The sequence below is a fragment of the Notolepis coatsorum genome (genome assembly GCF_963971535.1).
Source record: "Notolepis coatsorum genome assembly, chromosome: 7".
In the NCBI taxonomy this organism is placed as follows: domain Eukaryota; kingdom Metazoa; phylum Chordata; class Actinopteri; order Aulopiformes; family Paralepididae; genus Notolepis; species Notolepis coatsorum.
The window spans coordinates 8939341-8964060 of record NC_140171.1 but is presented as its reverse complement, the minus strand read 5'-3'; the positions used below and the strand labels follow the sequence as shown (position 1 = coordinate 8964060).

The following is a 24720-nucleotide window of genomic DNA, read 5'->3' as shown; positions in this document are numbered from 1 at the left end:
TTATCAGACAGTCACTCACCCAGCGATCGCCTTTTTGTTGTTCTCACTGGGATAATATTTTTGGGACTTTACATCTCCCACTGTGTGTTGTTCACACCGAAGATATTATTCACATTGGATTGTTTTTTGGACTTCACTCTCAGTGTCTATTTTTGCACCGAAGATATTCACTTGGGATTGTGTTTTGGAACAGTGCTCACTGTGTGTATTTACACGAAGATATTCACTTGGGATTGTGTTGTGGAACTTTGCTCACTGTGTGTATTTACACGAAGATTAGTTCACTTGGATAACTTTTGTATTTGGGTACAAGTCACCTCTCCTGTTCTCCTGCTCGTTCCACCTGCACCCTTGTTGACTCGCTCCCTCTCTCTCTCTCTCGGTCCCGCAACCGCGGCTCAGACGTCAGCATCTGCTACCCCCTACTACCACCACGGGAGAAGCTGCAGAGCAGCAGAACATTTTCCCCCTAGCTTGTGTACCTGTCTTGTTTGACTTGCCTATTCTGTGCTCATTAATTAGTCTCAATAAACAAGCCCTTGTTTTTGGCAACTCTGAATTCCTACTCTCTTGTGTCGTGCGTTTGGGGTCGGTGTCAAACCTTAACAAGAGTACTGAATTCTGCCATCCGGACACATGAAATTTGAAATATGGTTATAGAATATAGAATATCAGGCATAAAATGGTTATGCGATTAAAATGCGATTAATTAATTACAAATCCTGTAATTAATTAGATTAATTTTTTTAATCGCCTGACAGCACTAATTGCAACAGTCATGCAGCGACACACACATGCATTTTTTTGGAGTGGCAGAAGAAAATGTGTCTCTTCACTTGACCCATCCCGTTGTCCTTCCCCCCAAGGGCAGCCAAGGGCTGTGGCGTGGGGCCGTACCTGGTGACCAATCCAAGTGCTCCTGTCCGTCTTAGTCAGGGACACAACAACGTTAGCCATCTGTTCTGCATGTTTTTCCATGGGTTTATCTCTTTCTCTGGAGGGGAAACCCTTGCGAGCACGTGGGGAGAACATGCAAACTCCACACAGAAAGGCCCGGGAGATACCCCACATGGGTACCTGGCAACGCGGCAACCTGGTCCCCAAGTGGGAATCAAACCCAGGACCTTCTTGCTGTGAGTTGTTAAGTCTACTACTAAACTAGTCCCCAATTGTTCGGGATGGGTTAAATGCAGAGGACAGATTTCGGGGTATATGTCAAATGTAGGGATGTCCGATATTATCGGCCGATATTGCCATTAAAATGTGATATCGGAAATTATCGGTATCGGTTATCAAAAAAATAAATAAAATAAAAATGTCTTTACATTTATTTAACCTTTATTTACCCAGGCAAGCAAGTAAGAACAAATTCTTCATTTATTGTCAAAAGTATGCATAATGTTGTGTTAATTCCACAACAAGAGATATGTAATGTTAATTACCTGAAATTATTCAGTTTTTTGGGGGCGGAAACCCTGCATATATCGGTATCGGTTGATATCGGTATCGGAAATTAAGAGTTGGACAATATCGGTATAGGTAAAAAAGCCAATATCGAACATCCCTAGTCAAATGTGATTGATAAAAATATTCGATCATTCTATTTCCTGTAGTAGCCTCCCATTAATCTTCAATGGTCCCTGTCAACTCTCCCTATCCAATGGCCCATGAGTTTAGTGGGTTCCACAAAACACACATTCGATTAAGACCATGAACTCAAAGAACAGGCCGAAATCAAGCAGCTCTCACATTAGCATGTCAGTCTGTCACTGAGTACCGTCTGTCACTGGTGGGAAAAACAGTACATATGTACATTTGATTCTGGGGCTTTTTCAGTGAACCCTCGTGAAATCTGATACAGAGGAACCAATAGTGAAAGAGAACAACCAACTGAGGAGGACACAAGTAAACCAGAAAGACATTTTATTCCTTTTTCAGGGCACTTGAACACATTTTAACGCTATGCTATATCTCAAAACGTTTCGCAATTATGCCACAATAATGTGGAACGCCCTACCCACAACCATGAAGGAATGTGAATCCCTACCCTCCTTCAAAACCGCTCTCAAAGAGCACGGGTGGCTGCAATTAGAAACTGGCCCCTGTAAATGACTAAATCCTCCCCCACCACCAATGTACAGTTTCTTCCCCTTCGGATGTATATATCTTTTATGATCTTTTTACTACACAGTTCTGTATGTCTTGTATGTCATAGATGTCCTGATGAATTGAAAATGGGGGACCCCGATGTAAACAAGACAAAAGTCATTTTCTGGTCTGCGTCCTCTTAGCAGTTGTTTTGTATTGAGCCGTACTGTATTGTATAGGGGTGTAACGATGCATCGATTAATCGAAATGCATCGATTCTAATGTGTTCGATTCGATGCATCGATTTGAATATGTTAGAATGGATTATAATCGAAATTAATTACCTAAATATTGTTGAAATAAGGAGTTCCCCAAAACTGAGATTATACCACAGGGTGAGCGTAAAAAAAACGTAATGGTTGCATTCTACCTATTAAGCAAAGCATAAAGGCAATATCACAACGGAGTTACTGCTTCCCCTCCAGAGCTGCCCCCAAAAAGCCATCCTAGTCGTGTGTCTTGATGTTGCTCAATTGGTCACTGATGTCATCAAAGTAGTCGTCTGCGTAGCGCAGCATCTGGCGAACGGCGCTGAGGAGCAGGATGTCACAGCACAGATCCAGCTCCAGATCCTCACTGTAGTTCTTCACCGGCACCACGCAGGACAGCGGCACGCCCAGGCGGCAGCTCACCTCCTTTGCCTGTAAGGCCCCAACAGAACGGCTCATGAAGACATAGTCATACCTTTTTTTTTATTTTAATTTTTTAACATTTTCTCCCATCCCCCAATTGAGTCATTATGCCAATTCCCTTCCTGGCGCCTGCGCGCACTGCCCCACTGTCGGCCTGGGGGCTTATTGCTTATTGCCAGCGGAAGAGTACGCCCGAGTGCTTCCGCGTTTTCCCTGATTGGCTGCGACACGCCCCGCGGCAGGCGCGGCAGCCGCAGAGCGTCCGCTCTGCCGCGGAGCGGAGTGGCAGAGCTTGCGGCAGAGCTTGCGGCATTATGTAGCCGTAATCCCAGATGATTTTCATTTGAAGCTTAGCTCACCTGGCAGCGCTGCGGTCCTGCGGTCCGTTGGTGACAAGTTCGAATCCCTTCAATTATTATTATTATTATTATTTTTTTTAACGTGTATTCTTTCGCCGGTTAAGGTTAGGCATGGTTAAGGTTAAGGTTAAGGTTAGGCATTGTTTCGGAGTTGGTTAAGGTTAGAAGGGTTAAGTTTAGGCGCTGTTAAGGAGCTGGTTAAGGTTAGAGTTTGTCTTAGAGAATGGCAATATTCTTTCTATGGTTAAGGTTCAGGTTAGGCATGGTTAAGGTTAGGCATTGTTTCGGAGTTGGTTAAGGTTAGAAGGGTTAAGTTTAGGCGCTGTTAAGGAGCTGGTTAAGGTTAGAGTTTGTCTTAGAGAATGGCAATAGACAGCCTATTTCCGCACTGCCGCTCTCTCGCGCTGCCGCGGTCACATGGGCGTCGGTGACGAATGCGGAAGCATTCTTGCACTCTTCCGCTGGCAATAAGCTACACGCGGCCTGGGGAGGGTGTAGACTTTCACTTGCGTCCGCCGGCGCCGATACATCGCCAGCCGCTTCTTTTCACCTGACAACGAGGAGTTTCACGGTGGTTGTCAGGTGAGGTTCACGCTATTTCCACTAGATCCCTCCCTGCTGAACAGGCGCCCGACTGACCAGTAGGAGTCGCTGTTTGCAACGACCAGGGCTCATACCCCACGTGAACACTGCCAACTGTGTTCGTAGGGATGACTGACGAAGCCGGAGGTACCGCTGACAGCTGGAATCGAACCCAGAGTCTCTACGCTACCCAGCCGCCCGATATAGTCATACTTGAATATCTGGATGTTAGACAGTATGAGGGTCTGTGCAGTATTCCTGGGGTTGGAAGGAGTTATAGGTACTCAATACACGCCCATGCTGTTGTGATGCCAGCCATCTTCAAGTTCAAGTTCTTTATTTGTCAAATACACAACAATACAGGGGCATTGCAGGTAACGACATTTTTGTGTTTCGAGCTCAGACTCAACAGTGCACAATTAACACTTTCAGTGCCACCAGGGGGTGCACTACTTAGTGCTTGAATGCCACCATCGGCGCCAATGTTAACGTTAATATCGCCTAATCTATGTTTTAAATTATGGCTGTGTCTAATCTGCCCGTCGCTTATCAAAGAATCATTTTCCAGTCAGTGTTGTCAAGGCAGATTGGTTTTTTATCGCTTCATTTCCGTTTGAGAGCATTTTGAAAAGCACCCGTTTTGAGGTGAAAAACAGCCCATTCTGTGATAATCGCCTTTTACTGGAATATTCCAGAACGTTGATATTTGTCTGCCTATTTATGAATCGTTTTCAAATAAACGCTAGATGATCAATAGTATACGTGCACGCACGCACGCACGTTCGAGGCACGCGCTGATAATAGCTGCTTTCATTTCCTCGTGGATTTTACAGTGAAACAGCTGGAGCACATATCACAAAAAAGCTTATATCTTCATGAAAACGAGTCTGATTATCCTAACACTGATAACATAGATTCCTTACCTGACATCAGATGGTATCCAACTGGTATATTCCATTTCCTGATCACCATTCGAAAGAATCAATAAGTGTATAGATCTAAAGTGTATACAGCAGTTTTCCCCATCCATTTTCATTGAGTCCATTCCAAAAGGGTGATTTACCATCTGGGAGACGATAGGGGGCGCTTTTTTCACATCTGATCGCCGGCGGCCCTTGGGTAGGCTAGGGTAGGCTTGCGTGATGCAATATGATTTCAGATCGCTAAAAAAATAATAATTCCGAGAAATCTTGTGAGTGGCTTTCAACGTAACTATCGTAAACACGAGATTAGCCGTGAGTGGCTCTCAAAGTGTTAAGAAACAACAATGAATACAAGAATGTTAACAATAAGTAGTTGTAGTAGTAAGATAAAATAAAATATAAAATGAGGTAAGATCAAATTATCCAAGCTGTGGCTGACATCCTTTTGATAAAGTGCCAATGCTCAAAGAGACTGTTGATCTCTACGTTCTTTAATGTCTAGGATCTTTTTCCAGTAGCACTAACTGATTTAAATATAACTCACCTTCTCCTTGATATATGGACTCAGGTAAATGATTTAAATAGAACTCACCTTCTCCTTGATATATGGACTCAGGTAAATGATTTAAATAGAACTCACCTTCTCCTTGATATATGGACTCAGGTAAATGATTTAAATAGAACTCACCTTCTCCTTGATATATGGACTCAGGTAAATGATTTAAATAGAACTCACCTTCTCCTTGATATATGGACTCAGGTAAATGATTTAAATAGAACTCACCTTCTCCTTGATATATGGACTCAGGTAAATGATTTAAATAGAACTCACCTTCTCCTTGATATATGGACTCAGGTAAATGATTTAAATAGACCTCACCTTCTCCTTGATATATGGACTCAGGTAAATGTCCTTCAGGTCCTTTGCCACATATGGACATGCTTCGTCTACTTTAGTCATGAGGACCAGCTGAGGGACACCTGGGGAGAGGAAGCTCAACGTCAGATGAACTGGAACAGGTAAGAGAGTCTCTCACTGTGACCCCCACTAAAAAGAACTCACCTGAAAGGTTGGCCTGTTTGCGAATGGCGGACAGTTTCTCCTCTAGTTTGGCGGACATGAGGGAGACCTTGCTGGCGTCTATGACATACGCCACACAGTGGATTCTGTCCTTCAGACTCACAGTCTTGCAATACCCCATGGCTTCTGCTTGCATAGGGGCTGAGGGGTTGAACTAAGCCAGACATGGGAAGGAATACAATTATTATTTGTTTCATAGGAACAAAACTATTTCTATATGCTCAACAATTACTATGTTGATATTTTACTGAAAGAAATTAAAAGGTTTTTATACAGAAATGTAAGAGGAAGTTTCACCTGATATCTGTTTGGAATGTGACCTTTCAGAATGCTGCTAACGTCTGTCACATTAAGTCCGGCCCCCGTGGCTTCCTCCAATCCCATCGTATCACACAGGACTATGGGCAGAGTCTTGCCATCTCTTCCAGCTTTCACAGAGTAAGTACGGAACTGTAGGGTGGATAGTAATGTATCCCTTTACATTTTAAAACTGCAATAACCGTTTTATGACCACAAGAGGGCAGCAAAGACAAATAAATAAATTGATTTGAAAACTTGATCAACAGATTGCAGAATGGGTACTGTAGAAGCCAAAACCGACATTATTAGAAGTTGTATTATATGGTAACGGTGTATTTATGTTTGGACACTAGGGGGCACACCACCTCTATTATAAAGGGCTCTGTTAATCAGAGCCTAGGCATGTACCTGCCGAGGATTCACTTTCAAACCTGCTTTCACTGTTGGAACTGCTTATCTATAACAAACAATTGACAACTGTTCTGTTCAACTTCATCATCATTCATCTTTCCTTTGGACAATAAAACCCTGCAAACTACGGCTGCAGCTTGGACATTCAACATCCACAACTTTGATTGCTGAATTAGGAAATATCTAAGTGGGTGCATCGTGGCGCTTGTCGATTCATTGGGGAGCGACAAGCGGCCACTACAGGTACAAATACAATACAGTACGGCTCAATACACACAATTGTTAAGGGGATGCAGACCAGAGAAAGACTTTCGTCTTGTTTACATCAAGGGGACACCATTTTAAATGTATGACATTTATGACATACACAACATACAGATATAAAAATCTAATCTAATCTAATCATGACATTTATGACACAGTATTGTTACATTTGTGACATACAAGATATGCAAATATACAGTACTGTTAAACAGAGATCCTAACAGAAAATATATACATACGAGGGGGAGGAAACTGTACATTAGGAGGGGGTGTTCGGACATTTACGGGTGCCAGTTTCTAATTGCAGCCTCCCGTAGGTGCTCTTTGAGAGTGGTTTTGAAGGTGGATAGGGATTCATTTTTTTTTTTACGGCTGTGGGTAGGGCGTTCCACATTGATGTGGCATAATTGCGAAACGTGTTTAGTCCCTCGTTTGAGCCGAATCTGGGTTGCACATGATTTGTGGAACTCCCTCTGGTGTTGTGGTTGTGGTAGTCACTGACCTTTGGGAAGTACCTCGACATGTACATGGGTACCTGAGTAGTGTAGTGTATCTTGTAGACCAGGCCCATTGCAAGTTGCTGTACTCTGTCGTCTATTCTAAGCCATCCTAGGTTGTCAAAATGGGCAGGGGTGAGGTGGGTTTTAGGAGTAAGGTCAAGCAGTAGTCTGACCAGTTTGTTTTGTGATGTTTGTAATATTTTTTTTTGTGCCTTTGAGGTGCTTTGGTACCATGAGGTGCAAGCATAGTCGTGGTACCCTTGAATGAGTGCTCCTGCTAGAGTCTTCAGGGTATTAGGAACAGTAACGGTCCTAGTATGCTTCCTTGCGGAACACCACAGTAAGGCTGTCCCCGAAGCCTGTTTTTGGGATTCGAACTTCGTCAAGGTTTTTCGAACGGAAGTTCGAACCTTCGTTTAAAAAAAAAATATATATATATATATATATATATTAATTTTTTTTTATAAATATCCTCATACTAAATCTTCAATTTGAATGAAGTGATTAATCTGATTAAATTCGTTTTTTTTTTTAAATTAAATCAACTTTCTTTAACCCTTTATTCGCCAATGACGTGTTCCCACATCATTCTCCGCCATGCGTAATCTGCCAATGACGCCGTAAGGCGTCTTTGAGATCAATATTTCAAAAATCTGTGATGGCAATCATATTTTACCCACGGAGACTTGGGATCTCCTGTTGATCTCCTCTCAACTCTCCAACGGTTCAAGAGCGCCATCTGGTGGCCGATCGGCGGATCGCCCAAACAGGAAGTGACGCGCCGGAAGTGGTGCTCATCCATATTCGGTCCGGGCACTCGCTATAGTTAGCGGGACTCTAGCTCGACACACTGGACAGCGATCAGTTGCCAATAACTCGATAAACAGCATGATTTGGACGTATATACTATTATACAACCTGGAAATGGATCGCATATATCAACATCCCATAATAGAGAACTTTCTGCTCGACGCTGATCGCCCAACGCTACGAGGACGCCGCGGTGAGTTTCAGCGTGTTTGATTATTATTAAACGTATAATCTGCTCCGATATATATATCGCCCATACTAAATAAATTATTTAACGTCGGCCACGGACTTATAAACCCCCTCCCCCCCCCCTCCGGTCACCAGCAGATGGTGAGGCAGGACATTTAGGACCTTGTACAATTGAAAGTTTTAATATGACGTCAATCGGTATCAAACTCGAATGCTGCAGAAAACGATAAAAACATATTTATACTTTAGACCGTATTTTAGTATGAATATGTGAATGAAAAAGTAGAACGTTGCTACATCCTAAACGATAGATACTTGACGTTGAATGGGCCATAGTAATGTCAATTTAGCAATACAATTAAAAAAGTTATAGCCCTGCAAAGAAGGGGAACATCTCCATAGACTTACAGTACTGGCAGACAGTGGATTAAGATCAGAATAATCCCTGGCAGATAAAGGGTTAATGGTCCCATGCATTATAAATGGCCTTTTCCAGTGTTTAGCATTGTTTCCTAGCAATTGGGGATTATATCAATGTGGTCCGTGTCGTTAATTATCATATTGACTAATCAGTCTAGTCTCGAGTTCACGAGATCTTCCCTCACTCAACTAAGCTGTTCTGATTTGACGGTATTGCTGACGTGAATAAGGTACTGATTTGCAGTAACGCCCCCTCTATGGTTGTAGCCCATAGTGTAACCCGACACTTCCTCAAACGGGTTTTGACAGAGAGGCAGAGAACGAGCGAGCGAGAGAGGGAGAGAGAGGAAGAGATAGAGAGGGACCGGCGGGACCGTGTGCAGAAATGTGTGTGCTCCATCTCTCTCCTTTGCATTTACACACAAACTTGACTGTGTGTGTGTCAGGGACGCATCTCTCCTCTCTCCCTCTCTCTCGTCGGAGCATTTACACACAAACTTGACTGCGTGTGTGTCGGGGACGCATCTCTCCTCTCTCCCTCTCCCTCGTCGGAGCATTTACACGCAAACTTGACTGCGTGTGTGTCGGGACTAGGGATGGGTACCTTTCACATTTGAACCGGTACCGGTACCTGTGAATCGATACCGGTACCCAACGGTACCTGTTTTCGGTACTTTAGTCTCAAGAAATTTAATTTACCTACCTCAGTCGTAAAAAAAAAAATCCAAACTTCAAATAACTACAATTTCGACAGTTTTCGGCTTGTCATTGCTCCGACTGCTTTGTTGTTGAATCAAGTCAAATCCTAGGTAAGCATATATTGTGCGTGTGAACGTTGACATAAAAGAAAAAAGGAAAAAAAAGGAAAATTAATAAATAAAACATTTTTATTTATTTTTTTATTTTTTTTTGGTTTCTCACTTGATTCGATACTCTGTAGTACCGACGTGTTTCGGTTCGGTACCTCAAAAGTACCGAATTCGGTACCCATCCCTAGTCGGGACGCATCTCTCCCTCGTCGGAGCATTTACACGCAAACTTGACTGCGTGTGTGTCGGGGGGGTCTCTCTCTCTCTCTCTCATGTATGATGCTGTGTGGGTGACTGTCACTCAAATCGCTTATGGGCGGAGTCCATCCAATAACAGCCTGAAATCCTGAGGCTGAAAAATGATGCTTTTGAGTACTTGATTAGAAATATAAAACAATTACTTTTTTGGAAAAAAAAAACATACAGATGTCATCCATAGACTCACAGGAATTGTGTAAAGTTGCGCAAATAGTGCAAGGAATAGCAATGCATGTCCCCTTTAACTCAATGGCCGCCAATAACGATTATATACGTGTTTGTCCGACAACCGTTGAACGCCAACCACGTATATATACGCTATTTGATCGTTATTTCTTTTATTCAATATTTCTATTAATTACAGGCACACATATCGGGGTTAACATGGGGAATCATCATGAGAATGTAAAAGTGCAATACCGGCCGCATCACGCTAGACTGCGGTATCGAGCACCCTTCATACCCTTGTATCTTTCTCTGTGGGACGGCCACAGGTCTCCGGTTTCATGTTTCCTTGTCGGGCGAGGGCAGCCGTTCTGCCGGTTCCATTGAAGCGCGACAAATATCTCCGATCCATATGTTGTGGTGGATTATGCCGTCGACCAAATTGGATATACCAGATGGCGATCAAACAATTGGAATATTATTTTTGGAATACTCCCTGTCACAGGTAAGGGCGATTTGACGTAAATTTTAGCTTGATCCTGCAATGCTTTCATACCTATCGGGCTGATAACCGTTTTGTGTGTTCAATGCGAATGCCATTACTGACAATCAAAAAATCAGAAAAACCTTTCATGCATTCATGATGGAACATAATAGCTATGATGTAGATTTGATTTCGAGATAATAGCGTATACAGGCAAGAAATGGCAACGTCTATAGTGGAATCGACGTATAGGGCTTTAACTCAGGATTTCATGAATTACCCTAGACCGCTCTAAAACCATACTTATATTCACCACGGTATAACACGGGAACGTATGGATGGAAAAATTCATTCTTTCTCACATATTGAACGATAGATAGGTGATGTCAAATGGGCCATAGTATTGTATCCATAGCTATAATATAGAATATAGTTATAGCTCTACAAACAAGGTGACTCAGTCCTATATTTTAAAGCGTGGCAATGCGACCACAGGGCCATGGCTAACCCCCGGCGCTGAATGAGTTAATGAATATAACTAATCGGTTTTTAATACTATAATATTAGTGTAGCCTAATCTTTATCTGCAACTGTGAAGAAAAGCCCCATTGGTTTAAACAGAATGAATAGACACAAAAAAACATTATTAAAAAAAAATCTCTTTTTTCTTTTTCTTTTTTATAAAAAATAAAAAATTCGAATGTTGATTTAGGGCTCGCATCCACCTGCCTCATATTTATGACCGCACACGTCTTTTTTCAATGTATCCCAATGGGGAGAGAGCGTATGCGGCCGCATGCGCCGCCTATAGTAAGTGCGCTGCAGTCGGCTTCTTTTTTCAGCTTTTTTGTGCGGCCGAAAGTTGAAACTTTTTTAACTTTTCAGAGCGATGCGCTGAGCTCTTTTTCAGACAACCAATCACAGCCATTCATATCTACCACTCTGTTTGTAACCTGACACCGGAGCTGCCTGCCTGTCTTGGCTGTCTCCCACAGTAGACGGGCCATTGAGATTCGCGACAAAACACAAATAATAATAACTACACGAATACACTAATAAAAAGCAAAGGGCGAACTGTGGTGTCAGGCAATAACTATATATATAATTAATATACAATAAAGTTATTAAAATATGCTATAATATGTGCAAAACCGCTGCATGAAAAAAAGATAAAAGGATGGCTGTAGATTTCTTTCTGTCATCTACAAGATGCGCTTCATGCCAGCGCTGCCGGCGCACTGGCAGTGTTTTTGTGAGCCAGGTGGACGCAGGCCCTTAGAATTCGAATGCCAACGTAATGAACGAAGGTCCGCACGTTCAAACGTTTGCGCTCAGCCCAACACCACAGCTCACTAGGAGGGGGCAGATTGGAATTACCGTAGTAGATTAGATTTTTTTTCGCAAGGTACCGTACTTTTCGCACTATAAGCCGCACCTGACTATAAGCCGCAGCAGCTAAATTGAATGATGTGTACATATATAAGCCGCACTGGACTATAAGCCGCAGGTGTTTTAATGTTTAATTACCATATGTAATTAGCATTGGGACACAATACTGTCGGACAAATAACAAGAATTAACTCATTTACAAGTTGTATTAAGTTTAGCAAATAAGGGAACAGATAAATAAAATGTCAATGCAGTCAAAAAAGCAATATTTCGATTTTTACATTTTCGGGTTTGGTCACGTCGAGTCATATATAAGCCGCACCGTTATATAAGCCGCAGGGTCGAAAAATGGGGAAAAAAGGTGCGGCTTATAGTCCGAAAAGTAAGGTACTTTTCGACCTGTTCGTAGACTATTTTTTCCCATGACTTTCAAGACGGAGGTAAGAATAGAAACAGGGCGGTAGTTGCCTGGGTCTAATTTGGTGCCTTTTTTGTGCAGGGGGGGGGGGGGGGTCACTCTCGCAATTTTGAAGTCTTTGGGGACGTGTCCCTGTTTTATGGAGAGGTTTATTATGTGTGTGATGACTGGGGTTATGGCGGCTGCTGAATCTCTGAGGAATTTGGAGGGGATGTTGTCATGGCCAGTGGCCTTGTTAGGTTGGAGGGCGCTCAGTCTTCTGAATACCTCAACTGTTGTTACCATTTCAAGTTTGAAGTCGTCTTTGCGGACCCCTAGGTTCTTGTAGTAGGCTATGATGTGTTCTACCCCAAAATGCCCTGAGTGGGAGGGTAGTTTATTAACCAGTGTTGTGGCTATGTTTGTGAAGAAAATGTATTTGGCCACATCCAGCTTGTCTGTGATGAGGATGTTTTCTGTCTTTATGTTTATGTTTGTAAATCTGGTTTAGTTTTTTGCTGCAGCCTAGTTAGTTGTTGAGTAATTTACAATGTTCACAGGGTTTGTTTTTGTTTTCCTCAGTTTTGTCATTGATGACATTTATTTTGGTGTTTACATCGTTTCTTAGTCCGTTTCTTTGTATTTTGAGTTCTACCATGTGGGCTTAGAGATCTCCGTTTGTGCTTTTGGCAAGCTTTGACTGACTTATGAAGTTCAGAGCATTTTTTGTCTCTGGATTTCATAGCGGTCAGTATTTCAGAGTGCATCCATGGCTCAGCGCAATTTTTAACCCTGGTGGTTCTTCTTAGGGGGGCCATGTTGTTAAGTATTGGTTTTGAATCCTAGCCATGTTTCTTCAACTAGTGTACCACTGAGCTCATCTGACCAGTCCAGGCTCTCCACTTCTTGATTAAAGGCCTCGCTAGAGTAGGTTCTGAGGTCCCTAGATGTGACTGTTTTGTGACAGCCGGCCTTTTTTTTTTTTTAGCTTTTTGAGGGTACAGAATATCATATAATGATCGCTTAACCCGCATGCTATCACCCCTTTGTTGTATAAATTTCATTCAATCTTTATTTATACTCGATAATACACTGAGTAATTAAACTCATTTACAGTGCCGTCGAGATGTTACATACACAAGTGTCACAGTGTGTTCATAAATATAAATAAAGCGCCCCCTCCTAGCTCTCTCCCAAAACGAAAGACTTGACATATTAAACAAAAATGGCTGATTTATCAACTTCAATGTGACAATATTTCCTGGTTGTTGACAAGGAGGGTAAAATCGAGGAGATGTCACTCGTCATATTCCATCAAACATTGGAGTATGACAGAATTTGGCCGCAGTTTTCACCAATTTGATCCCGTTCACTCAACCGGTGCAATCTGAGCATGCACCATACCCCCATCTCCCATTGGATGGCTGACTGGTGACTTAGCCTACATGTATTAGCCTTGGGTGACAATCACACTCCTAATACTGTCCTGAGAGCACAATATTGATGGAATTAAGAGACTTGCTGAAATCTTTCTTCATTGATAGAATAGTTGAGGAATGGGCAGAGCTAAGGCACGGAAACATTTTTATAATTATTGCATTTCCCTTCTGAAGAATGACTTCTGAATGTTATAGTTATGCTTTGTTGCTCGTGACTTTGAAGTCAGGGCCCCATACAATAATGTACACGTTGTACAAGTTGATGAATGAGCAGAAGAAAAGTAGCTAAACGGGTTTTTTTTTTTTATAGAAAGAAGTTAGTGAGCAGAACCAACATACCATAGTGGTGAGACTGGTGCCAGAGCTGCCAGCTATGGCCTGGCTGGTAACATGGCCACTGAATATGGATTTGATGGAGTTGAAGAAGCTGGACTTCCCCACCCCCACGGGTCCAACGAGCAGGACCCGGACCTGGGACACGGAGGCGATGGCAGACTTATAGAGCTCAATGCTCTTCATCAGCTCCTTCTTCGTCCTGAGGGAGCGAGAGGAAAACAACCAACCGGTTGAGCACATTACAGCATGTAGAATATAGACCGTTTCAAACCTCAAGACATAAACATTTTGGTCCAAGTTTGTTTATTAATTGTCACAATAAAATACACATCCTTTACGGTGAAATGCTTGGTTCTGTATATATGAGCCCGTTTATTCTCTGTTGTAGTGTTCGAGCTGCCTCTACGACCTGTATGTCCAACTTTCTGCATAGGAGTGTGATGTTGGGGGAGACAATGGTTTCTGTGTGTTGATATATGAGAAATACATAAACACAAATTGTAATACCAAAAAAGCAATACCAAAGAGGCTGCTTTTTCAATGTTTTACCTCCTCTACCAAGATAGGCATGTTCTTTCAAAAGTGGTTATCAATCATTACAGGCAGTAATTTGAAAAGAAATAGAACTTTACTGCAAAGCCTCTATAAATGTACTGATTACTAGATTAAATGCTGCAGTATAATTTCTACATAGCATCACAACACTGTGTACTGTTTCCATGTCCCCTACCACTGCACTTTTTACAGTCTTATTGTTGTCTCACTGTTCTGTCCTGTCTTGCACTTTACTTACAATTATTTATTTACTGTTGTATTGTTCTAAATTGTGAAACGCATGCACTGCAATCGTCAAATCACGTTCCATTTGTACTGCAATATGGTGAATAAAGTAATCTGAATCTGAACACATATTTATTTTATTTTGATCTATAATTTTAAAAGCTTACTCAGGTTCCCAGAGAATGGTTCTCCATGGCGTTCCCATGCTTTCTGTTGGGTTAAAGTTCATGAATAATCAACCATTTCAACAAGGTGATTTTAAAGTAATAATCATACTGCCCTCCCCTTCCCCAAACACTGGCCAAACAGTAGGCTGCTAAAGAAATGTCCCCACAAAAAAAGACTTATATCAGCATTATTAAGTTAAAGTTGTTGGATCTCAAAGGATGCTAATGGAAACTGCAGTTCTGTTGAAGTCACCACAACAGTTCATAGTGATCCAATGCTAGCAAAAGTAAAACCAGGCGTGTTATCGTTCAAATTGTAAGTTAGACAAAGGGATGCTTATTTTGACACAAAAACACAATCATGGTAAATTAATCATACTTAAGTGTTGTTATAATTGTCGATTCATGAATGTGTCATCAAAGATCATGGCCCTGTTATGGATGTACTATGTAGTGTCAATGGGGACAGACCTTTCAATAACCAAGACATTAATTAAAATATGAGTTTGTCTTAGTTTGCCATAAAGAGTATTTTTCTTCTAAACACTGCTTTATAACATATAGTATAGCCAACATCTGAAATCTGTATAGCGCCTATATCTGGCCTGCAAAAACAAGGTGTATGAATAGAAATACAGCCAGACACTAAACTCACCTCTGATTTGAACTTGATACACTTCACATTCAGTTAGCTGGGGGTTGTTGCCATGCATTTCTACAGCTTTGGAATTAAAAAGGGCCCCTGTCACGCTATACACCACAGGTTTGTTACCATGAAGCAGAACAAATTCCTCTCCAAAATAAGGACCATTATTGGGATTCATTCTCACTGCATGTGCGGGGTTGGTACAGTGATATTTGACGAGATTTCTCCCACTAAAAGTGAAAATAAATGCCTTGTCATCCTGCACTTTCTGGTCAGTTTGGTCAAAAGCTTTGCTGGTGTAGCCTCCAAAAACAAAGCCAGTGGAATTGTAGCCCACAGACACAGTGGGACCCTGGGCATCACACCGCTGGTGGAAGGCAGCCGCCGTGAAACCGTGGACACTGGCTTTGTACAGCAGCTTGAGGCTGTCGTTTCCCAACTGGGTGGCCAGCTCTCTCTCCTGGTCCTTGGTTAGTTTGGGATCCATGATGGCAGAGTGCTTTCAGAGTAGGGTTAGTTAATGGTTGCGTGTCCTCAGGATTCAATGGGCCACTTCGTTCATTCAGTGCACAGTCTCTGTCTGAAAACACAATTAAAGGAGTTGCATTATTCTTACCGTTACAGTACAGTCTTGATAGATTTGTTCATTGATTCCTGGTAATATTTGATGTCTGTGCCACACTGCTCTCTGTGTCTCTCTCCAAGGGCCGGCTCCCTCCTCACACACATGCAAAATCATGTAGCAGAACATGCAAAATCCTAGTTCACTCTCTCTCTCTGGCAGTTATACATGCAAAATCCTTCCTTTCAGCACACACACACACACACACACACACACACACACACACACACACACACACACACACACACACACACACACACACACACACACACACACACACACACACACACACACACACACACACACACACACACACACACACACACACACACACACACACACACACACACACACACACACAGAGACATACACACACCCCCCTCCCCTTTCTAAGAGTGTATAAAGTGACATGTAATATGGACATTCTGTTCTCTCTTTTCTCTCCGGCTCTTTTTTGTCTACTGGTGATGTGCCCGCGCGGGGTGACTGTCTGTCTTCTTCTCTAATGAATAAAAGCTCCGTTTGAGAAATACTCTGTCTCTGCTTCGTCTTTCGGCCGACTGGCCCACTGGCAAATCAATTAAGAATTCACGAGGGATAGGAAATCCCTAACAAATGGAGGTTCCAGAGTGAGAATTGATGTGGGCCAGCCGCAACCAAGGACGGAACGACGCGGAGGAGGAGGAGATGGTGCAGAGGGATAGACTTTCACTACCAGCTGTCTGCAGCGCGTCTGACCCAGGGGTGAGATACCAGCAGCCCCTCAGACGTCCGTGACCAGACCACCAGACGACCGGATGACAGGCAGGAGGAGACGAAGGACAGACGGGCCAGGATGAGAGGCGACCGGAGGAGATGGCAGCTGTGCGAGAGGCCGGAGATGACCACCGCAGCACCGGAGAGGAACACCGCAGCCAGGCACCGCTGGCACCGCAGATCAATCACCGCTGATCGTCGTCTACGACACGCAGTTCGTCCACGACTAGAACGGGGGAAGCGGCCGCAGGAGAGACGCTGAGCTGAGTTGGAGTGATGGTGGGCCGGCCGGCGAGAGGTGGAGAGGACAGTCTGAGACACTGGGAAGGCAGCGGACCGGAGGAGGCACGTTTGTCTAGGGGACCGCACCCTGGAACGGGGACCAACCTCAGGAGGTCAGCCCTTGCCCTCCAGAAGACGGGGCCGACCCAGGTGGGCGGTGCACTGTGACAGAGGGAAGGAAGCGCCCTGATGGACGTTGTGTGTGCCTACGGGAACCAGCTCAGGAGGAGACCCACGTCCCCTAGAAGACGGGACCAGGGGTGCACTGTAATAGAGGGGGGGTTCCTCTGGGTTAGGTGATGAGTAAGGGGGGTCCGGTGGGGTTACGTGCTATCTTCTGTTAAGTTGCCAGAATTGTGTTTCTCTCTTTCTTCTCTCTCTCTCTCCCGCTTTCTCCCCTCCCTCTATCTCTCTCTCTGCTCTCCTGATGTTGATTATCCCGTCTGGTATTGGATGTGATGCATGTAATGAGGTGACAATCGACGGATACAGATCAATGAACTGTGTGTTGACGTTTTATTTAACGTCAAAAGGGGGAATTGATAGATTTGTTCATTGATTCCTGGTAATATTTGATGTCTGTGCCACACTGCTCTCTGTGTCTCTCTCCAAGGGCCGGCTCCCTCCTCACACACATGCAAAATCATGTAGCAGAACATGCAAAATCCTAGTTCACTCTCTCTCTCTGGCAGTTATACATGCAAAATCCTTCCTTTCAGCACACACACACACACACACACACACACACACACACACACACACACACACACACACACACACACACACACACAGAGACATACACACACCCCCCTCCCCTTTCTAAGAGTGTATAAAGTGACATGTAATATGGACATTCTGTTCTCTCTTTTCTCTCCGGCTCTTTTTTGTCTACTGGTGATGTGCCCGCGCGGGGTGACTGTCTGTCTTCTTCTCTAATGAATAAAAGCTCCGTTTGAGAAATACTCTGTCTCCGCTTCGTCTTTCGGCCGACTGGCCCACTGGCAAATCAATTAAGAATTCACGAGGCATAGGAAATCCCTAACATGGATAGGTAATTCTTAGGACGCACAACAACTGCATTAATAATAATGAGAAACAAATCAAGAGATATTTACACAGTGTCTCACTGCCTACGGTCAGTGAATAACGTTGTCATGGGGGCTATCCCATGCCCTATAAGTAGGATGCACATTGGCCATACACACACCACTCTTCTATGTATAATAAAAAAAAACATCTTGCTGGCATAGAATTGTGGATTGTGTATAGGGTTATCTGAGTTGTAATGGTTGCCCTGACAGTCTTAATTGATTTAGCCCTGGTCTCCACGTGTGGTCATGCAGCTTGATTTAGCCCTGGTGCCCACACATGTGGTCATGCTAGCCAGGCTTGCAGTGCTCGTATCACTCGGTATCACGCTGTGATACCTCACTCACTGAGGCTGAAGTACGCGCAATCGCGCACGGAAATGTTCGCGCGTGTACGCGCAGTCACTCACACAAAAATCCGCTGTTCCCATTCGTTGTAACTAAGTGCCGGCTCGGCGCGGCCACCGTTTTTACATAACAAAAGCACAGGTAAGTAGGCTGACCAAACGTCCTCTTTTGCCCGGACATGTCCTCTTTTCACGCCCTGTCCGGGGCGTCCGGGGGGGGTTTATTAATTCATCGAAATGTCCGGGTTTCACTGTTTTTCAGTTTCAGTTTCAGTTTCACGGCCCTTTGCGAGCATCTGAAGGCTCGGGGCTGCATTTTTCGCCGAACATATAAATTACCGAATAAAGCGCTATTCGTTGCCGTTCGAATGCCATCTGGATCGCCAAAATCCGTGCCTCGGTTCTCGAGTTACATGCCGATATGTCAGGAATGCGACTTTTTACATGGCATTATCCAACCGGACTCCCGGAGAAGCATGCAGCTGCAGAGCCGCAGAGCCAGCGGCGCTCTCTGGGCCGCGCGCTGACGGCCGCGCTGTGAGGCAATAGTATCCAGCTGCAGGACGAGAGCACCAACACTCTCAGGACCGCAACACTTTAAGGCATAGATATATATAGAACACTAGATAGCTTGCCCGCGCTGCCGGCCAATGGAGAGCGACGTCACTGAACCGCCGCCATCTTGCTCCAGTTAGCCTTGAGTGAGAGTGAGTGAGCTGCACAGACAAAAATACTCATAACTCGCTGAAATATTGACGGATTTACAAACGGTTTGGTTTATTACAAGCATTATTAACGTGGCTATGATTCAAGCGGTTTGTAAAAAAAAAAACATCTTTAAAATTTTTTTTTTATAAGTATGCAGCAAAAAAAAAAAAAATCTATGCCAAAAAAAACTGCACGCGCATGCGCGCGCACGCGCGTGGAGCGTTTGACCTACTGTCAATTTGCCACTGCACCACTGATGCTAGCCAAACATTTAGCTTTAATATGTTTAGCAAATACCCTGTTGTTTTGTCTCTGTGCTCACACTTGGTTTATTTAAATGTACATTTAGTCATTTAGAAAAAAGCTCCCCATCTCTCCATTTCCTCATCCAAGTAAATTCATTCTGAATTTGTATCACTTCTGTTTCTGTCTCTTCGCTTGTCAATTTTCACCTAGATCCCTGGTTCGCACAGGAAAGATATAACTGGAAAGCTACACTCATTGTTTGCTACAAGTTACAACGCTGACCAATCATTTTCGCAATCGGCGGATGATTGACCTCTGCAGCCTCGGGAGTCCGGGCCCCGGGGTGATCATCTGATGGGCCCGCGTCAAAAGTCGCACGCCTGACCAAGGGACGGATTGATGTGGCATTCGAACGACAACAAATAGCGCTTTAATTCGGTCATTTATAAATGACAAAAAATGCAGCCCCGAGCCTTCAGAAGCTCGCAAAATGCCGTGAAACCGAAAATGAAACTTAAAAACAATGAAAAAAGAGGACATTTGCTCACCCTAGCTGACACTTTTATAGTTTTATCCAAAGCGACTTACAAGAGGACATTTGCTCACCCTAGCTGACACTTTTATAGTTGTATCCAATTAAGCGACTTACAAGTTCTGTACGACAAGTCATCAGTCGTGTCGTTCCCTGTAAAATCTGAACTGGGAGAGGCAAAAGCCTTTTCTGGATGGGAGATTCGGAAGGTACCAAGTGTGGTGTACAGAGGGGGGTTCATACTGAGAAGGGAATAGACTGAGTCCTTTCCTAAACATGTCTTCTATGAAACTAGTGACAATAAAACGTCAATAACACACATTTAGTTGTTTATTTGACTTCATTTAGCCTGATTGCTCCATAAATGTGCACATATTTAAGTGCCTCATTTGCATATATAAACATACAATTCAGAAAACTTGCAATATATTTTTTCTTAGTTTATATGTACATAACAAACTGTGAAAGTTTCATAGTGATATCTATTCAAATATTTGTTTTGCCTATTAGAGGGTACTACACTGTTACTACACGGTTTGTTTGTAGCCTGTGTGTAGTTCTGTTCACTTCAATAACATCATTATTATTATGTTATTATGTTATTCAGGCATGTGTTTAGGGTGTCTATTACTAATGGTTTGATTGGGTGTTGTGTTTATAAATAGCAGTTTCAAATAAAAATGCATGGTATTTTACAATACAAAACTTTGAGGTTGTTTTCTGAAAAACTAGTTTTTATGCATTTTACTTACACACAAAGTCTTGGAACTCCATTCCCTAGTACCTACACACCAAACTTTCCACATTTCTTCCCATCCATATTATGCTTCTCGGTATGGAGGGGTTTGTTGATATATCATTCATAGCCGGGTTTATAGTACATTTTATACCAAAACTAGGCGAACAATTACTTTTTTTATGACCATAGACAGTATTTCCTGATGTGATAAGAGGACATAGCCACAATCCCCTATATAAGAATTTTCGTTTTGAATGTATCAACAAAATGAAACCAAGTTTTTGAATCTGGCATTATCCATGTTGGCGCGAGTCTTGGCGATACATGCAAATGTGTGCATATTTAATGGTGAAGTGCCTCATTTGCATTATATAAACATAAAATTCAGAAAACTTATAATTATATTTTTTCTTAGTTTATATGTAACAAACTGGGAATGTGGCATAGTGATATGATTCAAATGTTTTTTCTTCGATATTGGGTGCTGTCTTGCCTTAGATAATTCTGTACATCACTCCATACTGATCTACCATTATAAAACACTAAACAGTGTTTAGGGTACTGTACAAGTCTATTCAATAGGGTCCAGCTGCAGCCTCGGAGATTGTTCCAGATTGGGCAACTTCCGCCCGCTCCCACGACATTTCTCCCGGGACAGGACAATGTGCGCTGATTGGCGGAAAGTACGGAAGTATCTCGAAGTACGTCTGACATTGAACGTCAAAATCAAAAGCAAGTACGTCTGCGCTGACGAGAGGGGGGGGGGGGCTTGTATTGATCAGGTTAGTAGATATTGTACCGATCAGGTATTACAGATCATATCCGCATGAAATAAACTAAAATGTTAAAACCAGACTGTTTCTCATTCCTGTACTGTTGTTTATACTCTGCTCCTGTGTTGTAACCCAACCCCCTCCAATGTACAGTAAATGACCAAGTATGGTTTTGTCAATATTCCAATGTACAGTTTTGCTTGTACAGTTGTACAGTGTCCCCCCCCCCCACCCCTCCTACCCCCCCCCCCCCCCCCCCCCAACCACCTCCAATGTACAGTCCCCCCCCCCACCTACCCAACCTTCTCCAATGTACAGTTTCTACGTCAAATGTATATACTCTCTTTTCTGGACTCTTTTTGTATCACAAACAATACTGTATTTGCAAATCTGGTATGTCATAAATGTATAGATGTAGCAGTACTGTCTATCTGTATGTCGTGTATGTCATATGTTATGATGAATTGAAAATAGGGGACCCTGATGTAAACAAGACGAAAGTCTTTCTCTGGTCTGCATCCCCTTAACAATTGTGTGTATTGAGCTGTACTGTATTGTACCCATTCTGCAATCTGTTAATACAATTTTCAATCAATCAATCAATCAAGACCCGCATCGCGGGCACTGCATTCCGTTCTCAGAATGGATTTGACTCGAGAGAGATCATCAGCAGGCTATATATGATATTCAGACTCTAGATTTATTTGCAGAGCCAGATGAGATGAGGCAACCTGTGCGATTGGCTCTTGACAACTAATTTTGCACGTACTGTATACAGTATGTGTGTATGCGCGCACTGCGGGAGGTGGCCAGAAGCGCGCAACTAGCCAACTACTATTATTACTACTATATTAATACAGTCTATTCCATTATATAGCTATAGGTGCTGTATGATGACAATACATTTGATTCCTATCTAATTTTGATCCATCGCAAAGCGCTCCAGCGCTTGAATACGGCCGGGGGATCCGCTCTATACAATGCAGACCCACGGCTCTCGTATTATAATGAGCCTGCGAGGCGTGTTATTATTAGAGTTAATAATATTGTATATTGTTTACACTGCCTTTTTATTCTATTTTTACTTCTCCACTGTACTATAATTATGTGACCTGTACCTCTATGTCTTCTACTACCTGTACCTCCCCTCCCCCCGGCCCTCCCCATGCTGCTGAATTTATCTTATCTTATGAATACAACGTTTAACGTTCGCTAACGTAGGGAAACGTCAGACATACTTCGAGATACTTCCGTACTTTCCGCCAATCAGCGCACATTGTCCTGTCCCGGGAGAAATGTCGTGGGAGCGGGCGGAAGTTGCCCAATCTGGAACAATCTCCGAGGCTGCAGCTGGACCCTAGGCTATTGGGTCGGCTGGCTCATTTCTCTCACAATACTGGCAACCTTAAAATACGGGACAAGGTGCGTCCCGTATCAGTTCAATACGGAACGCGTGTTTTAGTTTCCAATTACGGGACGATTCCGTATTTTAAGGGACGGGTGGCAAGTTGGCAACCCAAGACAAAGGCATCGATTTGCATCCCTAGGGTGAGGCTCGCTGTCCGGAATGTACGGAATGCAGACCAGAGAAAGACTTTCGTCTTACATCAGGGTCCCCCATTTTCAATTCATCATACCGTAAACCAGTGTTTCTCAAAGTGTGGGGCGCGCCCCCCAGGAGGGGGGGGGGGGGGGGGGGGTTGAGATTTTGTTTTGTTTTGTTTTGGATTACAGAAAATTATCACTAAAGTGCTATCTGTTGCCATATTTGGATAAGTTTGACCATTTCTCAAAATCTGAAAATCATTATTTAATAAAACACAGAAAAGGATCACCAAGTTACTCTGGATAAAAAAAAACTTTACAGACAACATTGAGACAAAGCTTCCTGACACATCTCCATCCAAACTCTTGGAAGAACTCATTGAAATCTCATCTGATACCACCTGGAGAGCTAGTTTCAGAGTGTGGTGCTGAGTACCAAGTATCTCATGATGCAGCAGTTAAGGTGTTGATACCATTCAGCACCACATATCTGTGTGAAGCTGGCTTTTCATCCATGACAGCTCTGAAAACAAAATATAGGGCCAAGTTGAGCCTTGAGGATGACATGCGTGTTGCCTTGTCAAAGACTGACAGCAATAAAGACTGTTTTCTTATTTCCTATGTTTGCTTTGTAAATTCCCAGTCACTGAGTGAATATCTGCTGTTTTGCAAATATGTCAAAAACAGAGCGACAGCTGATGAACTTTTCAAAATTATTGACAGTTACCTGACAGAACATGGACTGAAATGGGAGAACTGTGTGGGCTTTTGCTCTGATGGTGCGCAGGCCATGGCAGGAAAAAGGAGGGGGCTACAGGCGCTCATCAAGGGGGTCTCGCCAAACGCGCAATGGACGCACTGTAAATTCACAGAGAGGCGCCAGCGTCAAGACAGCTTAGCCCTGAGCTGAATGAGGTTTTGACAGAAGTTATAAACGTGGTAAATTTCATCAAAACCCGACCCCTGAAAGCGCGCCTGTTCTCTGCGCTGTGTGAGGAGATGGGAGCTGACCATTCTGCAGTGCTGTTTCACAGCGAGGCAAGGTGGCTCTCGCGAGGGAAGGTGTTGTCAATTTGAAAGGTCACGATATTGGTGTTATTTCAATAAATTTAAACATGGCCCGCATTTCATGACTATTTTGTTGGGGCGAGGGGGGGGGGGGGCCCAAAATATTTTGGTCCGCCAAAGGGGGAGAAAAAGTTTGAGAAGCACTGCCGTAAACCAAGATTAACAACAAGACAAAGTGATATTGGTCACAAGGTGTTGGGATTTGTATTGTTTTTACATGCATTGCTTTTACCCTTTTTCTTGTTCTCTGCATTGCTTTTATTTTTTATTTTTGGTATATTTTACTGCTGTGAGTGCTTCACAGCAGTAAAATATTGGGCTGTAATTCTTGTATGAAAGGTGCTATACAGATTACGTTAATTATTATTATTATTATTATTATTATTATTATTATTATTATTATTATTATTATTATTATTATTATTATTATTATTATTATTATTATTATTATTATTATTATTATTATTATTATTATTATTATTATTATTATTATTATTCAGTGTAGTTTGTCAGATTACCAGATTA

General features: G+C 42.9%; 1 protein-coding gene across 1 annotated transcript in view; it reads right to left on the bottom strand.

Moving 5' to 3' along the window:
* Window positions 1–2035: 2035 nt before the first annotated feature.
* LOC311231881 (interferon-induced protein 44-like) overlaps window positions 2036–24720 on the bottom strand; it is a 45042-nt gene continuing 22357 nt past the window's right edge. The window contains exons 2-8 of the mRNA XM_084318510.1: window positions 15499–16069; window positions 14844–14886; window positions 13900–14095; window positions 6023–6175; window positions 5708–5879; window positions 5525–5625; window positions 2036–2789 (exon numbers count right to left, since the gene is read on the bottom strand). Coding sequence (XP_084174636.1) covers window positions 2595–2789; window positions 5525–5625; window positions 5708–5879; window positions 6023–6175; window positions 13900–14095; window positions 14844–14886; window positions 15499–15976 — 1338 coding nt within the window. The 5' untranslated portion in view covers window positions 15977–16069 and the 3' untranslated portion in view covers window positions 2036–2594. The remainder of the gene's footprint in view (window positions 2790–5524; window positions 5626–5707; window positions 5880–6022; window positions 6176–13899; window positions 14096–14843; window positions 14887–15498; window positions 16070–24720) is intronic.